Here is a 21,898-nt window from a genome sequence, read left to right as displayed (position 1 = left end):
GCTCGTCCACGCCTCTCTCCTCCTCCTCTCCTCTCTCTCTCTCTCTTCTCTCTCTCTCTCTCTCTCTCTTCTCTCCTCTCTCTCTCTCTCTCTCTCTCTCTCTCTCTCCTCTCTCTCCTCTCTCTCTCTCCTCTCCTCTCTCTCTCTCTCCTCATAGCTAGCTCCTGATAGCTCATCGCCTTATCTCATCGCCTCTCCCCCGAGAGAGATAGAAGATCTGAGAGAGAGCTCCTCTTCCTCGTCTCCCTCGTTCAGTCGCGGGCTCGCCATCTCTCTTCCCTCCTCTCACTACTTTCTCTCTCTCCTCCTCTCTCTCTCTCTCTCTCTCCTCTCTCTCTCTCTCTCTCTCTCTCTCTCTCTCTCTCTCTCTCTCTCTCTCTCCTCTCTCTCTCTCTCTCCTCTCTCTCTCTCCTCTCTCTCTCTCTCTCTCTCTCCTCTCTCTCTCTCCTCTCTCTCCTCTTCTCCTCTCTCCCTCCCTCTCTCTCTCTCTCCTCTTCTCTCTCTCTCTCCTCTCCTCTCTCTCCTCTCTCTCTCTCTCTCCTCCTCTCTCTCTCTCCTCTCTCCTCTCTCCTCTCCTTCTCTCTCTCTCTCCTCTCTCTCCTCTCTCTCTCTCTCCTCTCCTCTCTCCTCTCCTCTCCTCTCTCCTCTCTCTCTCTCTCTTCTCCTCTCTCTCTCTGGTCCGGTCCGTTTCGGTTCAGTATGGACTCTCTTCTGTGGTGCGGTGAATCGGACCCGCTCCCTCTCCGAGCCCCGCTCGACCCGGCTCTCAGCGGCCGGCGGGCTCTGGACTCGCTCCTCCGGTCCGAAGAGCGCTACCTGCCGTCTCCGCTCTACTTCAGCGAGGTGCAGACCGGCGTGCAGCCGCCGATGAGAGGCGTGCTGGCGGGCTGGCTGTTGGAGGTGAGGCGACCCGCTTGTAATAATGAACCGGGGTGCAGCCGGTTCGGATCACAGCGCATCAAGCTGAGGGTCCAGCATCGGGGGTGCCGAGCACGCACAAGAGCTCTGGCTGAAGCTGCGGGAAAACAACTACAACTCCCGTGAGCCTCTAGCGTGAGCCCCAATGGGCGGGCATGCTGGGAACTGTAGTTTTTTTTGTTATCAAGAATTGTGTAGTTGAATTATTATTATTATTATTATTATTATTATTATTATTATTATTATTATACGACAACAACATTATTATTAATTGAATGTATATGTTTTGTTTTATTGTTATTGTTATTATTATTATTATTATCACGATCCCTGCAGCTGTGCGGTGAGCACGCTTGCCCGGAGGAGGTCTTCGCGTTGGCCCTCAGTCTTTTGGACCGGTTCCTCTCCCTGGTTCCGATGCAGAAGTCCCGACTGCAGCTGCTCGGAGCGGCGTGCCTCTTCCTCGCCTCCAAGCTCCGGCAGAGCGACGCGCTCCCCGCCGACAGCCTGTCCCGCTGCTCCGACCGCGCCTTCACCGCGCACGACCTGCGGGTAAGAGACCCACAGCGCCGGCATCTCTGTGTTACACAGCACTGATCTCTATCTGATCTATTACACAGCACTGATCTCTATTACACTGCACTGATCTATATTATATAGCACTGATCTCTATTACACTGCACTGATCTATATTATACAGCACTGATCTCTATTACACTGCACTGATCTATATTACACTGCACTGATCTCTATTACACAGCACTGATCTATATTACACTGCACTGATCTATATTATACTGCACTGATCTCTATTATACAGCACTGATCTCTATTACACTGCACTGATCTATATTATACTGCACTGATCTCTATTACACTGCACTGATCTCTATTACACTGCACTGATCAATATTATATAGCACTGATCTCTATTACACTGCACTGATCTCTATTACACTGCACTGATCTATATTATATAGCACTGATCTCTATTACACTGCACTGATCAATATTATATATAATATCCAATCATACTAGTCTAATTACACACCCACTGAGATCAATATTATATGACTGGATCTCTATACACTGGCACTGATCAATATTATATAGTGACTGAGCAACTATTACGTACTGATCAATATATTGTGGACGTGATCATATATTATAATAGCACTGATCTCTATTACACTGATCTAGTGATGTAGATCGTCTCTATTACACTAACTGATCGTATTATTATACACTGTCAATAATTATACGGACACTGATCTCTATTGTACACTGCACTGAGATCTCTATTACCACACTGCAACTGACTCTATTACAATGCATCTGATAGAGTACGATATCTGTGTTTACCACTGATCACTGATATACGTGACCTACGATCACTGCATAATAGCGATGCACTGATCTCTATTACACTGTACTGACAATATTATAGCTACTGATCTCTATTACAACTGCACTGAGCTATATTAGAATAGCACTGATCTCTATTACACTGTACTTGATTCCTATCACATATTACTATATCTATCTCTATTACACTGCACTGATCAATATTATATAGCACTGATCTCTATTACACTGCACTGATCTATATTATATAGCACTGATCTCTATTACACTGCACTGATCTATATTATATAGCACTGATCTCTATTACACTGCACTGATCTATTACTGATCTATATAGCATGCACTGATCTCTATTACACTGCACTGATCTATATTATATAGCACTGATCTCTATTACACTGCACTGATCTATATTATATAGCACTGATCTCTATTACACTGCACTGATCTATATTATACTGCACTGATCTCTATTACACTGCACTGATCTATATTATATAGCACTGATCTCTATTACACTGCACTGATCAATATTATATAGCACTGATCTCTATTACACTGCACTGATCTCTATTATACAGCACTGATCTCTATTACACTGCACTGATCTATATTATATAGCACTGATCTCTATTACACTGCACTGATCTCTATTACACTGCACTGATCTCTATTACACTGCACTGATCTCTATTACACTGCACTGATCTCTATTACATAGCACTGATCTATATTACACTGCACTGATCTATATTACACTGCACTGATCTCTATTACACTGCACTGATCTCTATTACACTGCACTGATCTATATTATATAGCACTGATCTCTATTACACTGTACTGATCTATATTATATAGCACTGATCTCTATTACACTGCACTGATCTATATTATACAGCACTGATCTCTATTACACAGCACTGATCTATATTACACTGCACTGATCTATATTACACAGCACTGATCTCTATTACACAGCACTGATCTATATTACACTGCACTGATCTATATTATATAGCACTGATCTCTATTACACTGCACTGATCTCTATTACACTGCACTGATCTCTATTATACAGCACTGATCTCTATTACACTGCACTGATCTATATTATACTGCACTGATCTCTATTACACTGCACTGATCTATATTATACTGCACTGATCTCTATTACACTGCACTGATCTCTATTATACTGCACTGATCTCTATTACACTGCACTGATCTCTACTGCACTGATCTCTATTACACTGCACTGATCTATATTATACTGCACTGATCTCTATTACACTGCACTGATCTCTATTATACTGCACTGATCTCTATTATACTGCACTGATCTCTATTATACTGCACTGATCTCTATTACACTGCACTGATCTCTATTACACTGCACTGATCTCTATTATATAGCACTGATCTCTATTACACTGCACTGATCTCTATTACACTGCACTGATCTCTATTACACTGCACTGATCTCTATTATACTGCACTGATCTCTATTACACTGCACTGATCTCTATTACAGAGCACTGATCTCTATTACACTGCACTGATCTCTATTACACTGCACTGATCTCTATTACAGAGCACTGATCTCTATTACAGAGCACTGATCTCTATTACACTGCACTGATCTCTATTACACTGCACTGATCTCTATTATACTGCACTGATCTCTATTACACTGCACTGATCTATATTACATTAGCACTGATCTCTATTACACTGCACTGATCTCTATTACACTGCACTGATCTCTATTACACTGCACTGATCTCTATTACGTGCACTGATCTATATTACACTGCACTGATCTATATTATACTGCACTGATCTCTATTACACTGCACTGATCTCTATTACACTGCACTGATCTATATTACACTGCACTGATCTCTATTACACTGCACTGATCTCTATTACACTGCACTGATCTCTATTACACTGCACTGATCTCTATTACACTGCACTGATCTCTGTTACACTGCATTGATCTTTATTACACTGCACTGATCTCTAATAAAGTGCATTGATCTCTATTATACTGCATTGATCTCTATTACACTGCACTGATCTCTAATAAAGTGCATTGATCTCTATTATACTGCATTGATCTCTATTATACTGCATTGATCTCTAATACAGTGCATTGATCTCTATTATAGTGTATTGATCTCTATTATAGTGTATTGATCTCTGTGTTATAGAGTGACTTGATCTCTCAGTCTCTTCTGGTTTGGAGTTTGTATCCAGTGCAGTTCTCATATGACGAAGGCATTAAAACGTTTCTCTGCTAACTTGACTTTCTCTCTCAGTCTCTTCTGGTTTGGAGTTTCTGATCCAGTGCAGTTCTGGGATGACGAAGGCATTAAAACGTTTCTCTGCTAACTTGACTTTCTCTCTCAGTCTCTTCTGGTTTGGAGTTTCTGATCCAGTGCAGTTCTGGGTGACGAAGGCATTAAAACGTTTCTCTGCTAACTTGACTTTCTCTCTCAGTCTCTTCTGGTTTGGAGTTTCTGATCCAGTGCAGTTCTGGGATGACGAAGGCATTAAAACGTTTCTCTGCTAACTTGACTTTCTCTCTCAGTCTCTTCTGGTTTGGAGTTTCTGATCCAGTGCAGTTCTGGGTGACGAAGGCATTAAAACGTTTCTCTGCTAACTTGACTTTCTCTCTCAGTCTCTTCTGGTTTGGAGTTTCTGATCCAGTGCAGTTCTGGGTGACGAAGGCATTAAAACGTTTCTCTGCAACTTGACTTTCTCTCTCAGTCTCTTCTGGTTTGGAGTTTCTGATCCAGTGCAGTTCTGGGGTGACGAAGGCATTAAAACGTTTCTCTGCTAACTTGACTTTCTCTCTCAGTCTCTTCTGGTTTGGAAGATTAAAATGTATTTTTTTTTTTGTCTCAGGACATGGAGCGAATGGTCCTCACTAAACTGGGATGGGACGTTGCCGGGGTCACCCCGCAGGACTTCCTACCTCATTTCCTGTCTGCTGTAGGTCTCTCCACGGACGGAGAGGATGAATATGGATCTTTGATCAGGAAACATTGCCAGACCCTCATCACCCTCTGCGTCAGTGACGTCACCTTCCTGGCCACGCCCCCCTCAATTGTCGCCGCCTCCTGTCTAAGCTCCGCCCTAAAAGGGTTGGCCTCCAGGAGGGGTCCTTCAACCGAGCTGGGGCTGTCCATTCAACTTGCCTGTCTGATTAACACAGATCCTGTAAGTGTATAATTTGTTAATTTTTGTTGAACAGTAACTTAGAAGTCATTTTAGTTTCGTTAAAGCTGCAGACACACACACACACACACACACACACACACAGACACACACACACACACACACCCCCACACACACACACACACACACACACACACACACACACACACACACACACACACACACACACACACACACACACACACACACACACACACACACACACACACACACACACACACACACACACACACACACACACACACACACACACACACACACACACACACAGACACACACACACACACACACACACACACACACACACACACACACACCACACACACACACACACAACACACAACACACACACACAAACCCACACACACACACAAGAGCCCCAGGCAGTCCCTGTTCAGTTTGAAGTGAATGGTGGTAGAGCACACACACCTCTCTCTCTCTCTCTCCTCTCCTCCCCCTCTCTCTCTCTCTCCTCCCTCTCCTCTCCTCTCTCTCCTCTCTCTCACTCTCTCTCACACAGACACTCTCACTCTCACTCTCACTCTCTCACTCTCTCACACACTCTCAAATGGGAAGACCTTCACCCTCTCAGACAGGAGTTGGAGAGAGAGAGGAGAGTAGAGAAGAGTAAGAGACGAGAAGAAGGCGGAGAGGAGGACTCCCTCTCTCTTTCTCATCCTCCTCTCTCCTGTCATCCCCTCGTCTCCCCTCTCCTCTCTCTCTCTCTCTCTCTCTCTCCTCTCCCCTCTCTCTCCTCTCTCCCCGTCTCTCCTCTCCTCTCTCTCTTCTCTCTCCTCTCTCTCCTCTCTCCCCTCCTCTCTCCTCTCCTCTCTCCTCTCCTCTCTCCTCTCTCTCTCTCTTCTCTCCTCTCCTCTTTCTCTCTCTCCTCCTCCTCTCTCTATTCCTCTCTCTCTCCTCTCTCTCTTCTCTCTCCTCTCTCTCTCCTCTCTCTCTCTCTCTCCTCTCTCTCTCTTCTCTCTCCTCCTCTCTCTTCTCTTCTCTCCTCTCCTCTCCTCTCCTCTCTCCACTCTCTCTCCAGGAGATCTTGGTTTTGTGCTCCGGACTGATCGAAGCCACGCTGAGCGAGAGAATAAAAACCGGAGAGAGGAGGAGGAGGAGAGGAGAGAGGGAAGGGAAAAACGAGGTGACGGAGGAGGTGGAGAGATCAACAACACCGACCGACTTCAGAGACATCAGCCTTTGAGGCGCTGGAACCCAAGTCTCCCACCTCCCTGTCCTTCCACACTTCCCAGTGAGCCTCCTGTGTAAATATCTCAGTGTGTGTCCTGTCTGTCTGTCTGTCTGTCTGTCTATCTCTGGAAAAACTACAAAGCCGAGTCAAATTCAATATTCAATATGCCCATAGCTGTGATAGAGGTCTGTTTGTGAGCTGAGACCAGCAGCATAAAGAACTACAGCTCCCAGCATCCCTCGCCAGGGCCCGCTAGTGCAGAGGCATGCTGGGAGCTGCAGTCCTATAGCCAGGGCTGCCCCGGTTCACTGTGTCTCTATGAATCTTTCTTTACATTGACTGGACTCAGTTTAGTTTCAGCAAAGCTGACTCACGTGAAGAGGTTAGAGCCCCAAACTAGGAGCTGTATCTAGTGTAGCATAATTTCTTGATGTCGCCCAGCATCCCTCGCCATGGCTGCGGGTGCAGAGGCATGCTGGAGCTGTAGTCATGATATATATATATATATATATATATATAGATATATATATTTAAAACTGCAGTGCTTTGAGGATAGGGTTTATTTTTAGGATAACTTTTTAAAAAAAAAATACTAATTTATATTTTTTTATATAAATAAATATACTCCAAAAATTCTTTTATATAAAAAAAAAAAAAAAGGGTTTTTTTGTTTTAATACTGAGATGAAATGCATTTAAAATATCTGGAGAAATGAATTTATTATTATTATTATTATTATTATTATTATTATTATTATGTATAATTATTATAATCAAAACAATATATATATCTAAACAAGTATTAATACATGGTTGGTTCAAGTAAATGGCCATACCAGACCTCTCTGTGCTTTACAACCTCTCTGTGCTTTACAATGCTTCCCTGTGCTTTACCAGACCTCTCTGTGCTTTACAATGCTTCCCTGTGCTTTACCAGACCTCTCTGTGCTTTACAATGCTTCCCTATGCTTTACCAGACCTCTCTGTGCTTTACAATGCTTCCCTATGCTTTACCAGACCTCTCTGTGCTTTACAATGCTTCCCTATGCTTTACCAGACCTCTCTGTGCTTTACAATGCTTCCCTATGCTTTACCAGACCTCTCTGTGCTTTACAATGCTTCCCTATGCTTTACCAGACCTCTCTGTGCTTTACAATGCTTCCCTATGCTTTACCAGACCTCTCTGTGCTTTACAATGCTTCCCTATGCTTTACCAGACCTCTCTGTGCTTTACAATGCTTCCCTGTGCTTTACCAGACCTCTCTGTGCTTTGCAAATGTATTGGTTGATTTATCTATTGATTGATTGATTGATTGATTAACATCTATGTTTTTGTGAACTTTTATCCATGAGATTTTTTAAATTTCTTTCCTCTATTTATTTTTAATTATTTCTATTAATTAATTGTAATTATTGAAGTCTATGTTTTTATTTATTTATTTATTACCATCGTTATTTAATTAAACATGTTTTAATGGTCATTTATTAATTAAAATGTATTTATTATTTGTTATTATTATTATTTATAATTGAACAAGGTGTTATCTGGGTGCTCTTTGTATAATTATTGTAGTTTTTATATAAATATTTTAAATAAAATTACTTTTTACTGAAATTGTATTTGTGTCTGTAAATCTTCTCCTTTTTTAAATTAATAAACGTAACCAGAAAGACACAGAGAATGATGCTGTTATGCTTTTTAACACCATGGCGAACAGTAAATATATTATAAACAAACAAACAAACTAACCCTGCTCAAACTCCTGCCTCCTGATCATTGCAATATTAATAATACTAGACTTCATTGAGGGGAGCTCTGAACCCCAGGACTGGGTGCAGCAGCAGCAGGGCTAGTGTGAGTTTCTAACCCTGCTCAAACTCCTGCCTCCTGATCATTGCAATATAATAATAATAATACTAGACTTCATTGAGGGGAGCTCTGAACCCCAGGACTGGGTGCAGCAGCAGCAGGGCTAGTGTGAGTTTCTAACCCTGCTCAAACTCCTGGCTCCTGATCATTGCAATATTAATAATACTAGACTTCATTGAGGGGAGCTCTGAACCCCAGGACTGGGTGCAGCAGCAGCAGGGCTAGTGTGAGTTTCTAACCCTGCTCAAACTCCTGGCTCCTGATCATTTCAAATATTAATAATACTAGACTTCATTGAGGGGAGCTCTGAACCCCAGGACTGGGTGCAGCAGCAGCAGGGCTAGTGTGAGTTTCTAACCCTGCTCAAACTCCTGCCTCCTGATCATTGCAATATTAATAATAATAGACTTCATTGAGGGGAGCTCTGAACCCCAGGACTGGGTGCAGCAGCAGCAGGGCTAGTGTGAGTTTCTAACCCTGCTCAAACTCCTGCCTCCTGATCATTGCAATATTAATAATACTAGACTTCATTGAGGGGAGCTCTGAACCCCAGGACTGGGTGCAGCAGCAGCAGGGCTAGTGTGAGTTTGTAACCCTGCTCAAACTCCTGGCTCCTGATCATTGCAATATTAATAATAATAGACTTCATTGAGGGGAGCTCTGAACCCCAGGACTGGGTGCAGCAGCAGCAGGGCTAGTGTGAGTTTGTAACCCTGCTCAAACTCCTGGCTCCTGATCATTGCAATATTAATAATACTAGACTTCATTGAGGGGAGCTCTGAACCCCAGGACTGGGTGCAGCAGCAGCAGGGCTAGTGTGAGTTTGTAACCCTGCTCAAACTCCTGGCTCCTGATCATTGCAATATTAATAATACTAGACTTCATTGAGGGGAGCTCTGAACCCCAGGACTGGGTGCAGCAGCAGCAGGGCTAGTGTGAGTTTCTAACCCTGCTCAAACTCCTGGCTCCTGATCATTGCAATATTAATAATACTAGACTTCATTGAGGGGAGCTCTGAACCCCAGGACTGGGTGCAGCAGCAGCAGGGCTAGTGTGAGTTTGTAACCCTGCTCAAACTCCTGGCTCCTGATCATTGCAATATTAATAATAATAGACTTCATTGAGGGGAGCTCTGAACCCCAGGACTGGGTGCAGCAGCAGCAGGGCTAGTGTGAGTTTCTAACCCTGCTCAAACTCCTGGCTCCTGATCATTGCAATATTAATAATAATAGACTTCATTGAGGGGAGCTCTGAACCCCAGGACTGGGTGCAGCAGCAGCAGGGCTAGTGTGAGCTAACCCTGCTCAAACTCCTGGCTCCTGATCATTGCAATATTAATAATAATTACTTCATTGAGGGGAGCTCTGAACCCCAGGACTGGGTGCAGCAGCAGCAGGGCTAGTGTGAGTTTGTAACCCTGCTCAAACTCCTGGCTCCTGATCATTGCAATATAATTAATAATACTAGACTTCATTGAGGGGAGTTCTGAACCCCAGGACTGGGTGCAGCAGCAGCAGCACGGCAGCAGGGCTAGTGTGAGTTTAATAACCCTGCTCAAACTCCTGCCTAACCCTGATCATTGCAATATTAATAATACTAGACTTCATTGAGGGGAGCTCTGAACCCCAGGACTGGGTGCAGCAGCAGCAGGGCTAGTGTGAGTTTGTAACCCTGCTCAAACTCCTGCCTCCTGATCATTGCAATATTAATAATACTAGACTTCATTGAGGGGAGCTCTGAACCCCAGGACTGGGTGCAGCAGCAGCAGGGCTAGTGTGAGTTTGTAACCCTGCTCAAACTCCTGCCTCCTGATCATTGCAATATTAATAATACTAGACTTCATTGAGGGGAGTTCTGAACCCCAGGACTGGGTTAAGCAGGGCTAGTGTGGGTAACCCTGCTCAAACTCCTGGCTCCTGATCATTGCAATATTAATAATACTAGACTTCATTGAGGGGAGCTCTGAACCCCAGGACTGGGTGCAGCAGCAGGGCTAGTGTGAGTTTGTAACCCTGCTCAAACTCCTGCCTCCTGATCATTGCAATATTAATAATAATAATAATATACTTCAGTGAAGGGAATTCAGCTTTAAGAGAGAGGGAGGCTCTTCCACTCTCTGCACAGCCTCCCTCTGCTCTGTGCTGGTGTGAGCAGAGAGAGAAAGAGAGAGAGAGATTCGGCACGGACTGGTCCTTTAAAAAGAACAGGGGCGGGTGTTCAGCGTCTCCGCGGGCTCCGACTGGCTCGTTCACCTGTCCGTCACTACGGGCAGCTCTGTTTTGGTAATATTACTAAGAAAAAGAAGACAATTCAACAGATTTAAAATACTGATTTATTTTTTTTTAAATAGGAATGAGTATTTCATTTTTTTAAATCAGTAGATCCCTTTCTGTACATTAGAATTTATATTTACAGAGAATGGATTTTAAAGATGGTCAGCGCTCCTTTAAAGGGAGGGGTCAGTGATCCTGTTAATAAAGCTAATAAGAGGTGAGAGAATGGATTTTAAAGATGGTCAGCGCTCCTTTAAAGGGAGGGGTCAGTGATCCTGTTAATAAAGCTAATAAGAGGTGAGAGAATGGATTTTAAAGATGGTCAGCGCTCCTTTAAAGGGAGGGGTCAGTGATCCTGTTAATAAAGCTAATAAGAGGTGAGAGAATGGATTTTAAAGATGGGCAGCGCTCCTTTAAAGGGAGGGGCCAGTGATCCTGTTAATAAAGCTAATAAGAGGTGAGAGAATGGATTTTAAAGATGGGCAGCGCTCCTTTAAAGGGAGGGGTCAGTGATCCTGTTAATAAAGCTAATAAGAGGTGAGAGAATGGATTTTAAAGATCAGTCCTTCTTACTACTGATATTATTGACAGTATTATTATTACTGTCATCGCTAAACTCCACTGAATAATTATTGCCGTGCAGGAAAACCATCAAGTCAATGTGTTCTGGAGAGAGCCCCGCCCTCTTCCGGTAGACCCCGCCCCCTTTTTCCGTGAACACCCAATCTGCCGGGACGGCCGTCGCCGGGACGGCCAGGAACTTCCGCGCCGCCCTGGCCAGCAAGGGATACTGGGAGCGGTGGACTTTCCACCAGTTCAAGGGCTCCTGGCAGAGGGAGGACGCCTCGCTGGTCTGAAAGCTGCCGATCTCCTGCTCGGCCTGCTGGCGGGCGGAGCCCCCCAGGCCGCTCCTGACGCTGCACAGATCCCCCAGGAGGAACTCGATCCCGGAGCCAGAGGGCTTGGGTTTTTTGGGAGCGGGCGGGGCGTCGTCCCGGGTTTCTCCGCCCCTCTCCTGTTCCGCCCCGTCGCCTCCTTTTCCCAGCTCGGACGCCTCCCTCTTCAGAAGGTCAAAGGTCTCCACCCGATCGGCCTGGCTGAGGAAGTCCAAACCTCTGAATCTGGGGTCCAGCGCGCAGGCCAGGTTCAGGGTCCGGTTGACCTGGGGGTCGCTGTAAGAGCCGGCCAGCCCCTCCCGGAGAGAGGCTTTCGCCTCCGAGGTGAACCGGGAGTCCGCCTCAGCTGGGGCGAGGTGCCTGTAGACCAGGCTGGTGAGCAGAGGCTTGACCAGGGACAGGCTGGAGAAGCGGTCGGCCGCCAGCGTGGCCGAAGCGACCGCCAGGGGCTTCAGGACGTCCCCCAGGTCGCGCAGGAGGTCCCAGTCCTGGGAGTCCAAACCGCAGCCCCACACCGCTCCCTCCTCCTCCTGGTCCTGGTGCTCGTCGGCGCCCCCTATCTCCCGCAGGCTGGACAGCAGGAGCCGGTGCTCCGAGAGGCACTGAGCGAGAGCCTGGAAGCTGTGCCACTGAGCGCCCTCCAGGGAGAGAGACCTGAAAACACACACAAGAACGGGTGAGTGGAATCAATCATCACTGAGAGAGAGAGACACGGACAGAGAGACAGACAGACAGACAGACAGACAGACAGATATAAGATAGCTAGATAGGACAGAGCTATGTAGATAGATAGACAGATAAAGACAGGCAGCTAAATAGGACAGATAGACAGAGAGACAGACAGATAGATATAGATAGGACAGGGGTATGTAGATAGATAGACAGACAGATAGACAGGTAGATAAATAGACAGACACACAGAGCCCCACAATCCTGTTCAGTTTGAAGCTACAATATAATCCCTTCTTGGTGTCTATGTTAGTTTATTACACTCTGAAAAGAGTTTAGCTTCATTAAAGCAGCAGAGAGAGACACACACACACACACACACACACACACACACACACACACACACACACTGACAGACAATACAAAACAAAAACATCTGTCATCAATTTCAGAGAGGCAGAGAGAGAGCCAGGCAGGGAGAGAGATTGCTGTGCTGTTAATACAGAGAGAGAGAAAGAGAGAGAGAGAGAGAGAGAGAGAGAGAGAGAGAGAGAGAGAGAGAGAGAGGAGAGAGAACAAAAAACAAAACCACACCGCCCGCCTCTCACCTCAGCTTCTCTCTGAGGAAAGGCTCCCTCCCTCTGAACTGCACGGCTTCAATCGGAGACGCCAACAGCCTGCGTGCCATCACTCGACTCCTCCCCACCGCCCTGGACACGTCCTCCCGGGCCAGGACCGCCTCCACACACCCCCTGAACACCTGCCCCGCGCAGGGCACCCCGCGCCACCCGCCGGGCAGCAGCGGCGACGACAAGAGGGCGACGCTGCCTTCCACGCCCGCAGAGCCCTCCACCACAAAACTGGGGTGCCCGGCCCCCCACTCCCGGGCCGCCTCCCTCAGCCTCTCGCCGCGGCACGCCGGGCCGGTGCCCAGGACCAGGTTGTGGTAGCGGAAGGAGTCGTCCACGAAGTGAGCCAGGAGGGTCAGGCGAGAGCCGGCCTGCCGATGCTCCCACAGATCCAGGCTCAGAGCGTAGCATCCCGGCAGAGCCTCCAAATCCCGCAGGTGGGCGAGCCGCCCCCGCGAGCGGGCCTCCCGCAGGACCGTCTGGGCCAGGCTGTGGGGCCGGGGGACCTGGTAAGCAGGCTCCAGGGCGGACATCATCTGCAGGAAGCCTTCTCCTCGGACTGTCTCCAAGGGCAGGAGGTCCCGCACGAGGAATTCCGCGACCGCTTGGGTGACCCGATGGTGCAGAGAGGGGCCCCCGGGTTTGGGAGGCATCCCGTTAGCGTTGGGGTTGGTGGCCTGAGCCGGGAGTGGGAGAGGGGCCTCCAAGGGCTTTTTCAGAGGGGGAGGCAGAGCGGACTGCGCCCCAACCAGCTGGTTGTATTCCGCACGGTGCTTGTAGATCAGATGCTGCCTCAGGTTGGTGGTGTTTCCACTGTACGACAGCCGGACCGCACACAGCTTGCAGATGATCTTTGTCTTGTCCACGATGCGCCCGTAAGAGTCGCCCTGAAACCCGAAAAAGGTCCAGTACCGGCTCTGGGCCCGTCCCAGGCTGACCAAGTCCTGAGTGCCTTCTAAAAAGGGGTACCCCGCGCTAGTCCCCCCCGTGGCGTCATTCTCCGTTGCGCTCCCATTTTGATAGCTGGCTTTCTGCGCTTGGATGATGGTTGATATCACAGGTGACAGCATACTGTTTACCTATCACCCCGTGTGGGGTCTGGATGAGGAATGGGTGGTGGTGGTGGGAGGGCTACCGGGAGTGGGCGGATGGTTTTGGGGGCGGCCTCAGGTGGACCAGGGGGAGCTCTCGAGGGGGAGGGGGGAGGGGCTTCACTTGCAGGTCTTGGAAGAGCTTCATCAGCAGCTCCTTCTCGCCGAATTCGTATTTGAAATGCTGGCCTGGGAGAGGAGGAGGGAGAGGGAGAGAAAGAGGGAGGAGGGAGGAGTTAGTTTTGCATATTATGCAGCACCAAACACGATTCAGAGAGTTTAGTGTGTCTGTCTCAGCGTCTCTCTCAGCAGACCTGTCTCTGTGTGTGTCTGTCTCAGCGTCTCTCTCAGCAGACCTGTCTCTGTGTGCGTCTGTCTGTCTCTCAGTCTGTGTGTGTGTCTCTGTGTCTCAGTCTGTCTGTCTGTATCTCAGTTTGTCAATGTGTCTGACGCAGTGTGTCTGTCTCTGTGTCTCCCGGTGTCCCTCTCACCCAGTTTGAGCCCCAGTGTGCGCGCGTACTCCTCTCCGATCCACACCAGCAGCTCCTTCCCCGCCTCGATGGGCTGAGAGACTCGGTAATAGATCCGGCCGCGCAGCTGGAACACGGTCAGGTTGTGCTCCTCTTCATTAGAGGCACAGGAAACATACCTGAAAAAGCACACAGCAACGGAGAGACTGGAACAGAGAGGAAACCCTGAGAGAACCACAGAGAGGTCTGGTAAAGCATAGGGAAGCATTGTAAAGCACAGAGAGGTCTGGTAAAGCATAGGGAAGCATTGTAAAGCACAGAGAGAGAGCATAGGGAAGCATTGTAAAGCACAGAGAGGTCTGGTAAAGCATAGGGAAGCATTGTAAAGCACAGAGAGGTCTGGTAAAGCATAGGGAAGCATTGTAAAGCACAGAGAGGTCTGGTAAAGCACAGGGAAGCATTGTAAAGCACAGAGAGGTCTGGTAAAGCACAGGGAAGCATTGTAAAGCACAGAGAGGTCTGGTAAAGCATAGGGAAGCATTGTAAAGCACAGAGAGGTCTGGTAAAGCATAGGGAAGCATTGTAAAGCACAGAGAGGTCTGGTAAAGCACAGGGAAGCATTGTAAAGCACAGAGAGGTCTGGTAAAGCACAGGGAAGCATTGTAAAGCACAGAGAGGTCTGGTAAAGCACAGGGAAGCATTGTAAAAAACAGAGAGGTCTGGTAAAGCACAGGGAAGCATTGTAAAGCACAGAGAGGTCTGGTAAAGCACAGGGAAGCATTGTAAAGCACAGAGAGGTCTGGTAAAGCACAGGGAAGCATTGTAAAGCACAGAGAGGTCTGGTAAAGCACAGGGAAGCATTGTAAAGCACAGAGAGGGTAAGTACAATAATATTTTAACCTCATCCAGTTGGATTTTGATTCATCCGAGGCATCGATGTAGAAATAAGACCCGTTCTCTTTAATCTAAGAAGAGGAAATGAAAAAACTGAACTTAATTTAATTTGTAAAATTTAAAAATTCTACCCCTCTCTTATATCAGTTAATATCTCTGGCCAACCCTGTCTCTCATATCACTGAACTAAACACTGACAAAAACACAAACTACAGCTCCCAGCATCCCTCACTGTTGGCGCTGGTGCAGAGGCATGCTGGGAGCTGTAGTTTTTAATCACACCGCACTTCACACCATAGCTTGACACTCACCGCCCAGGAGTACACAGTGCAGTCCTGCTTGTCCAATAGGATCTCTCCCTCGTAGGGGCCGAATATCCAACCGGGGGCCAGTGATGTCATCGAGGTCCACACCCCCACGCTGCTGGCCCTGCCCCCCGCCCCCTGACCCCTCTCCTGGACCACCAGTCCCTCGGGGAGGGAGAGGATGGCCCGGGACGAGGTTGGTTCATTCGGGACGGGGGAGTCACTCACGAAAGTGGGGGCACCGTGGTGAGGGCAGGAGTCCCGAAAATACAGCCGGCAGTCTTCACAAACTGAGAGAGAGAGAGGGGGAGAGGGGAGAGGAGAGAGAGTCACTGATAATGAGAGAGAGGAGCCACACACACACACAGTGTAAATAAATAAATTCACTCACACAGAAGTTCATCTTCTGGTTGGGTGCAGCTGTCTTCAGAGAATTGCATCTTTCATGTGCTGAAATAAAGAAGCTAACATCAGCAAGACACACACACACAGAGACAGAGAGACAGACACACAGCCAGCCAGCCAGACACAGACAGAGACACACAGCCAGACCTCCAGATTCTCCAGACAGAGCCATAGTTTAATATATTATACAGCGACACCAAACACGATTCAGACACCCCCCTGAGTTTCAATAGCCATAGTTTAATATATTATACAGCAACACCAAACACGATTCAGACACCCCCCTGAGTTTCAATAGCCATAGTTTAATATATTATACAGCAACACCAAACACGATTCAGACACCCCCCTGAGTTTCAATAGCCATAGTTTAATATATTATACAGCAACACCAAACACGATTCAGACACCCCCCTGAGTTTCAATAGCCATAGTTTAATATATTATACAGCAACACCAAACACGATTCAGACACCCCCCTGAGAGCCATAGTTTAATATATTTACAGCAACACCAAACACGATTCAGACACCCCCCTGAGTTTCAATAGCCATAGTTTAATATATTATACAGCAACACCAAACACGATTCAGACACCCCAAGTTTCAATAGCCATAGTTTAATATATTATACAGCGACACCAAACACGATTCAGACACCCCCCTGAGTTTCAATAGCCATAGTTTAATATATTATACAGCAACACCAAACACGATTCAGACACCCCCCTGAGTTTCATAGTTTTATATATTATACAGCATAGTTTAATATATTATACAGCAACACCAAACACGATTCAGACACCCCCCTGAGTTTCAATAGCCATAATATATTATACAGCAACACCAAACACGATTCAGACACCCCCCTGAGTTTCAATAGCCATAGTTTAATATATTATACAGCAACACCAAACACGATTCAGACACCCCCCTGAGTTTCAATAGCCATAGTTTAATATATTATACAACAACACCAAACACGATTCAGACACCCCCCTGAGTTTCAATAGCCATAGTTTAATATATTATACAGCAACACCAAACACGATTCAGACACCCCCCTGAGTTTCAATAGCCAGTTTTGTATCACACACACAAACACTACACCGTGTAAATAAAACAAGGGCTGCAGATTGCTTTTTTTTAAATAATATTAATAGCGATTAATCGAGTTTTCTTTCCGACGAGATTATTATTTTGTTGGTTGCTTTTATTATAATAATAATAATAATAATAATAATAATAATAATAATAATAATATACACATACGTGTGCGATCGATTAATCGGTAGATAGATAGATGCATAGAGACAGATTTTGGCTTTGTTAGCAAACACCACGCCCTTAGAGCCGAGCTGTGTTAATTATCACTAATTAACAGATTGAGATCGATTTGCACTTACCTGCTTACCCGAAAGAGAAATCGCTACAGTAATCGCTTTATTATTATTAATTATTATTATTATTATTATTATTATTATTATTATTATTTTTGGCCGCGGTCTGAGAAGTCCTGCCCTTGCAGAACGCTCCTCCGATATCGATATCGAAAGCCGATATCGGATTCTAATCGATCGCTCTTGAGTTTCCTTTCGGGTTTATCTCGGATAAGCGACCCCCCCTGTGCGCCCCGGGGGGGGGGTGTGCTTTATTTTAAAAAGATATTTCTCTGTTCTAAACGGGGACTCGCAACATTGTCTCACCCGACAGTGGAAACAATCTGATACCATAGCCCCGCCCCCCCGCCGCTCCCCGATTGGACATATCGATTGGAACGCTGCGGCTGACCGACAGGGGCGATCGGCCAATCGCAAAGGGCGCTGCGCCCTCCCCCCCGGGGCGGCTCGGCCAATCCCAAGCCGCTCCCTTCATCAGCCTGACAGCCCGCCTCTCGAACTCGGAGAGGGCCAATGACAGCCCGCCCCCAGCCGTAGCTAGGAGACCGCGTTGATTGACGGGTAAGCCGAGCAGCGGCGGCGTCGAGAAATCAAAACTACAAATAATCGAGTCGCTTTTTATTTTTTTATTTATTTATTTTTTTTTTTAAATGAACTTTTTACAGAACCAATAATAATAATAATAATAATAATAATAATAATAATAATAATAATAAATAATAAACGTTTTTATTTTTTTCCTCCGCGCTGAATTTGCACGCTGCTTTAAATGCGGGACACTTTTTCCAAAGGGTTAATTTATCTCGTGTTTTTTTTTTAATAATATAATAATAATAATAATATACCTTAACTTTATTACAATTCCAAGCGGCTGGGTGGAAATATAAGCCCAATGCCGCGGTTTTAAAGCCCTGTCCGTCCCTGACCCGCTTGTTTTCCCGTCAGCCAATCAGCGGCGGAGCTCAGGATCGCCGCTCCGGAGCGCACCAATGAGGGAGCGGCGCCCTCGGCTTCTCAGCGGAGATTGCCGAGCGGAGCCGAGCGGAGCCGGGAAGCGTGTGCTTTGCAGGCAGCCCGGGCGCGGCAGGGAATCGCTTCAATCAATATATCGATAGATTATCAATCGATCGAGAGGTGTTCGGCGTGCAGGGGATGAAGGCTCCGGCATTGCGCTGCCTCGTCGTGGCGCTGTTTGCGTGCTGCGATGCGCTGGGCAGGTAAATGCGAGCTCTGACGCGAGTTTAATTATTATTAGTATTATTATTTTTTTAGAGAAAAAAACATTTTAAGAGTTTGTTTTAAAAAAACACAGAAACTGCAGGTCGCAGAGCTCTCCTCTCTCTCTCTCCTCTCTCCTCTCTCTGTCTCTCTCTCCTCTCCTCTCCTTTCCTCTCTCCTCCTCTCTCTCTCTCTCTCTCTCCTCTCTCTCTCCTCTCTCCTCTCTCTCTCTCTCTCCTCTCTCTCTCTCTCCTCTCTCTCTCCTCTCTCTCCTCTCTCCTCTCTCTCTCTCTCTCCTCTCCTCTCTCTCTCTCTCTCTCTCTCTCTCTCTCTCTCTCTCTCTCTCTCCTCTCTTTCCTCTCGCTCTCTCCTCTCTCCTTTTTTCTGTCTTTGTTGTCTCTTCCTCTTTCTGTCTTCCCCTCTCTACGCGTTTCCCTCCTTCCTCGTTCTGGTATTTTCATATATGTTCATATATATATATATGCATTGAAAGCTTTTTAAAGAAGGAGAGCTCAGACGTCCCCTCAAGGTTCGTGTTATTTGAAAAAATACAGACACACAAGACAAGGTCAAGACAGAAGTGAGAGACACTCTCTCACAGGAGTCAGAGACTAAAAGGGTCTGCGCTCTCTCCCAGTCTGTGGTGTCTTGTTGTCGTACATGTACTCTGTCATGTGTCTTCACACAGAAACACAGAGACACACAGACACACCACACACACAGAGACACAGACCATTCCTTGTGACACACTGAGCAGACTGAGACACACAGACCTGACAAAGAGATGTGTCTGTCTGTCTGTGTGTGTGTCTGTGTGTGTGTCTGTGTCTCTGTGTCTGTCTGTGTGTGTGTGTGTCTGTGTGTGTGTGTGTCTCTGTCTGTCTGTGTGTGTCTGTCTGTCTGTGTGTGTGTCTCTGTCTCTGTGTCTCTGTGTGTGTCTCTGTGTCTCTGTGTGTCTGTGTGTGTGTCTGTGTGTGTGTGTGTGTGTCTCTGTGTCTCTGTGTGTGTCTCTGTGTCTCTGTCTCTGTCTGTGTGTGTCTCTGTGTCTCTGTCTCTCTGTGTGTGTCTCTGTGTCTCTGTGTGTCTCTGTGTGTGTGTCTCTGTGTCTCTGTGTCTGTCTGTGTGTGTCTGTGTGTCTCTGTGTGTCTCTGTGTCTCTGTCTCTGTGTGTGTCTCTGTCCCTGTCCTCTAGAGTCCCGTTAATGAAGACTCGCACTCTGCGGCGCTCTCTGGTGGACAGCGGTCTGACGGTCCAGGAGCTGCAAGCCCGGGGTGAAGAGGGGGTCCCCGAACTGAGAAGCGCGGGGAGCCCCGACCCGCTCCCGGAACGCCTCACCAACTTCATGGACGTGAGTCCCGGAGCGATTTCAACACGTCTGTCAGTGTGTGCGTGTGTGTATTGATGTGTGTCTCACTCTGTTTGTCTCTCTCTCTGTGTCTCTGTGTGTATTGATGTGTCTCTCTGTGATGTGTGTCTCTCTCTCTCTGTGTCTCTCTGTGTGTCTCTGTGTATTGATGTGTCTCTCTGTGTGTCTCTCTGTGTGGTGTCTCTCTCTCTCTCTCTCTCTCTCTCTCTCTCTCTTGTGTCTCTCTCTCTCTCTCTCTCTCTCTCTCTCTGTCTCTCTGTGTGTCTCTCTCTCTCTCTCTCTCTCTCTCTCTCTCTCTCTCTGTCTCTCTGTGTCTCTCTCTCTCTGTGTGTCTCTCTGTGTATTGATGTGTCTCTCTGTGTATTGATGTGTCTGTCTCTGTGTCTCTTGTTTTAGGCTCAGTATTTCGGTCTCATTGGAATCGGATCCCCTCCTCAGAATTTCAGCGTTGTGTTTGACACCGGATCATCGAATCTCTGGGTTCCCTCGATAAAATGTTCCTTCCTGAACCTCGCCTGCTGTAAGAGACACCCCTTAATCACTGACACCCCTTAGTCACTGACACTGAGAGAGAGGCACAGAGACACACACAGCGTCACCGCTAATGAGAGAGAGAGAGAGAGACACACACAGCGTCACCGCTAATGAGAGAGAGGCACAGAGACACACACAGCGTCACCGCAGAGACACACACAGCGTCACCGCTAATGAGAGAGAGAGAGACACACACAGCGCGCTAATGAGAGAGAGAGAGACACACACAGCGTCACTGCTAATGAGAGAGAGAGAGAGAGACACACACAGCGTCACTGCTAATGAGAGAGAGAGAGAGACACACACAGCGTCACCGGCGAACACCTAGACTCCCAGAGCTCTCACTATGAGAGACACACAGCGTCACTGCTAATGAGAGAGAGAGAGAGACACACACAGCGTCACTGCTAATGAGAGAGAGAGAGACACACACAGCGTCACTGCTAATGAGAGAGAGAGAGACACACACAGCGTCACCGCTAATGAGAGAGAGAGAGAGACACACACAGCGTCACTGCTAATGAGAGAGAGAGAGACACACACAGCGTCACCGCTAATGAGAGAGAGAGAGACACACACAGCGTCACTGCTAATGAGAGAGAGAGAGAGACACACAGCGTCACCGCTAATGAGAGAGAGAGAGAGACACACACAGCGTCACCGCTAATGAGAGAGAGAGAGAGACACACACAGCGTCACTGCTAATGAGAGAGAGGCACAGAGACACACACAGCGTCACTGCTAATGAGAGAGAGAGAGACACACACAGCGTCACTGCTAATGAGAGAGAGAGAGACACACACAGCGTCACTGCTAATGAGAGAGAGAGAGACACACACAGCGTCACTGCTAATGAGAGAGAGAGAGACACACACAGCGTCACTGCTAATGAGAGAGAGAGACACACACAGCGTCACTGCTAATGAGAGAGAGAGAGAGACACACACAGCGTCACTGCTAATGAGAGAGAGAGAGACACACACAGCGTCACTGCTAATGAGAGAGAGAGAGAGAGACACACACAGCGTCACTGCTAATGAGAGAGAGGCACAGAGACACACACAGCGTCACCGCTAATGAGAGAGAGAGAGAGACACACACAGCGTCACCGCTAATGAGAGAGAGAGAGAGACACACACAGCATCACCGCTAATGAGAG

General features: G+C 47.1%; 4 protein-coding genes across 4 annotated transcripts in view; 2 read left to right on the top strand and 2 right to left on the bottom strand.

Moving 5' to 3' along the window:
• The first annotated feature begins 663 nt into the window (after positions 1–663).
• On the top strand, positions 664–7,053 carry ccndx (cyclin Dx). Its single transcript, XM_041237551.1, has 4 exons — positions 664–1,040; positions 1,233–1,470; positions 5,197–5,511; positions 6,569–7,053. Exons 1-4 carry the CDS (start codon positions 700–702, stop codon positions 6,731–6,733), a joined length of 1,059 nt encoding a protein of 352 aa, XP_041093485.1. The 5' UTR covers positions 664–699; the 3' UTR covers positions 6,734–7,053.
• Positions 7,054–11,347: 4,294 nt separating this feature from the next.
• Positions 11,348–14,127, bottom strand: LOC121305897 (E3 SUMO-protein ligase ZBED1-like). The gene is made up of 2 exons (XM_041237550.1): positions 13,037–14,127; positions 11,348–12,413 (listed from the first exon to the last, which is right to left on the bottom strand). The coding sequence occupies exons 1-2, from the start codon at positions 14,125–14,127 to the stop codon at positions 11,423–11,425; spliced, it is 2,082 nt and encodes a 693-aa protein (XP_041093484.1). The 3' UTR covers positions 11,348–11,422.
• A 61-nt stretch (positions 14,128–14,188) lies between these two features.
• On the bottom strand, positions 14,189–17,921 carry LOC121305896 (histone-lysine N-methyltransferase PRDM9-like). Its single transcript, XM_041237549.1, has 6 exons — positions 17,628–17,921; positions 16,209–16,267; positions 15,824–16,107; positions 15,519–15,583; positions 14,640–14,797; positions 14,189–14,337 (listed from the first exon to the last, which is right to left on the bottom strand). The coding sequence occupies exons 2-6, from the start codon at positions 16,255–16,257 to the stop codon at positions 14,189–14,191; spliced, it is 705 nt and encodes a 234-aa protein (XP_041093483.1). The 5' UTR covers positions 16,258–16,267; positions 17,628–17,921.
• Positions 17,922–18,621: 700 nt separating this feature from the next.
• Positions 18,622–21,898, top strand: part of napsa (napsin A aspartic peptidase) — a 9,588-nt gene continuing 6,311 nt past the window's right edge. Inside the window, exons 1-3 of the mRNA XM_041237704.1 lie at positions 18,622–18,838; positions 20,031–20,187; positions 20,602–20,725. Of these exons, the coding sequence (XP_041093638.1) occupies positions 18,774–18,838; positions 20,031–20,187; positions 20,602–20,725 (346 nt within the window). The 5' untranslated portion in view covers positions 18,622–18,773. The remainder of the gene's footprint in view (positions 18,839–20,030; positions 20,188–20,601; positions 20,726–21,898) is intronic.

This window comes from Polyodon spathula, chromosome 45, assembly GCF_017654505.1.
Source record: "Polyodon spathula isolate WHYD16114869_AA chromosome 45, ASM1765450v1, whole genome shotgun sequence".
NCBI classification, from domain to species: Eukaryota; Metazoa; Chordata; class Actinopteri; order Acipenseriformes; family Polyodontidae; genus Polyodon; species Polyodon spathula.
Note: the sequence above shows the minus strand (reverse complement) of the source record. Positions and strands in the feature narration are given on the sequence as shown.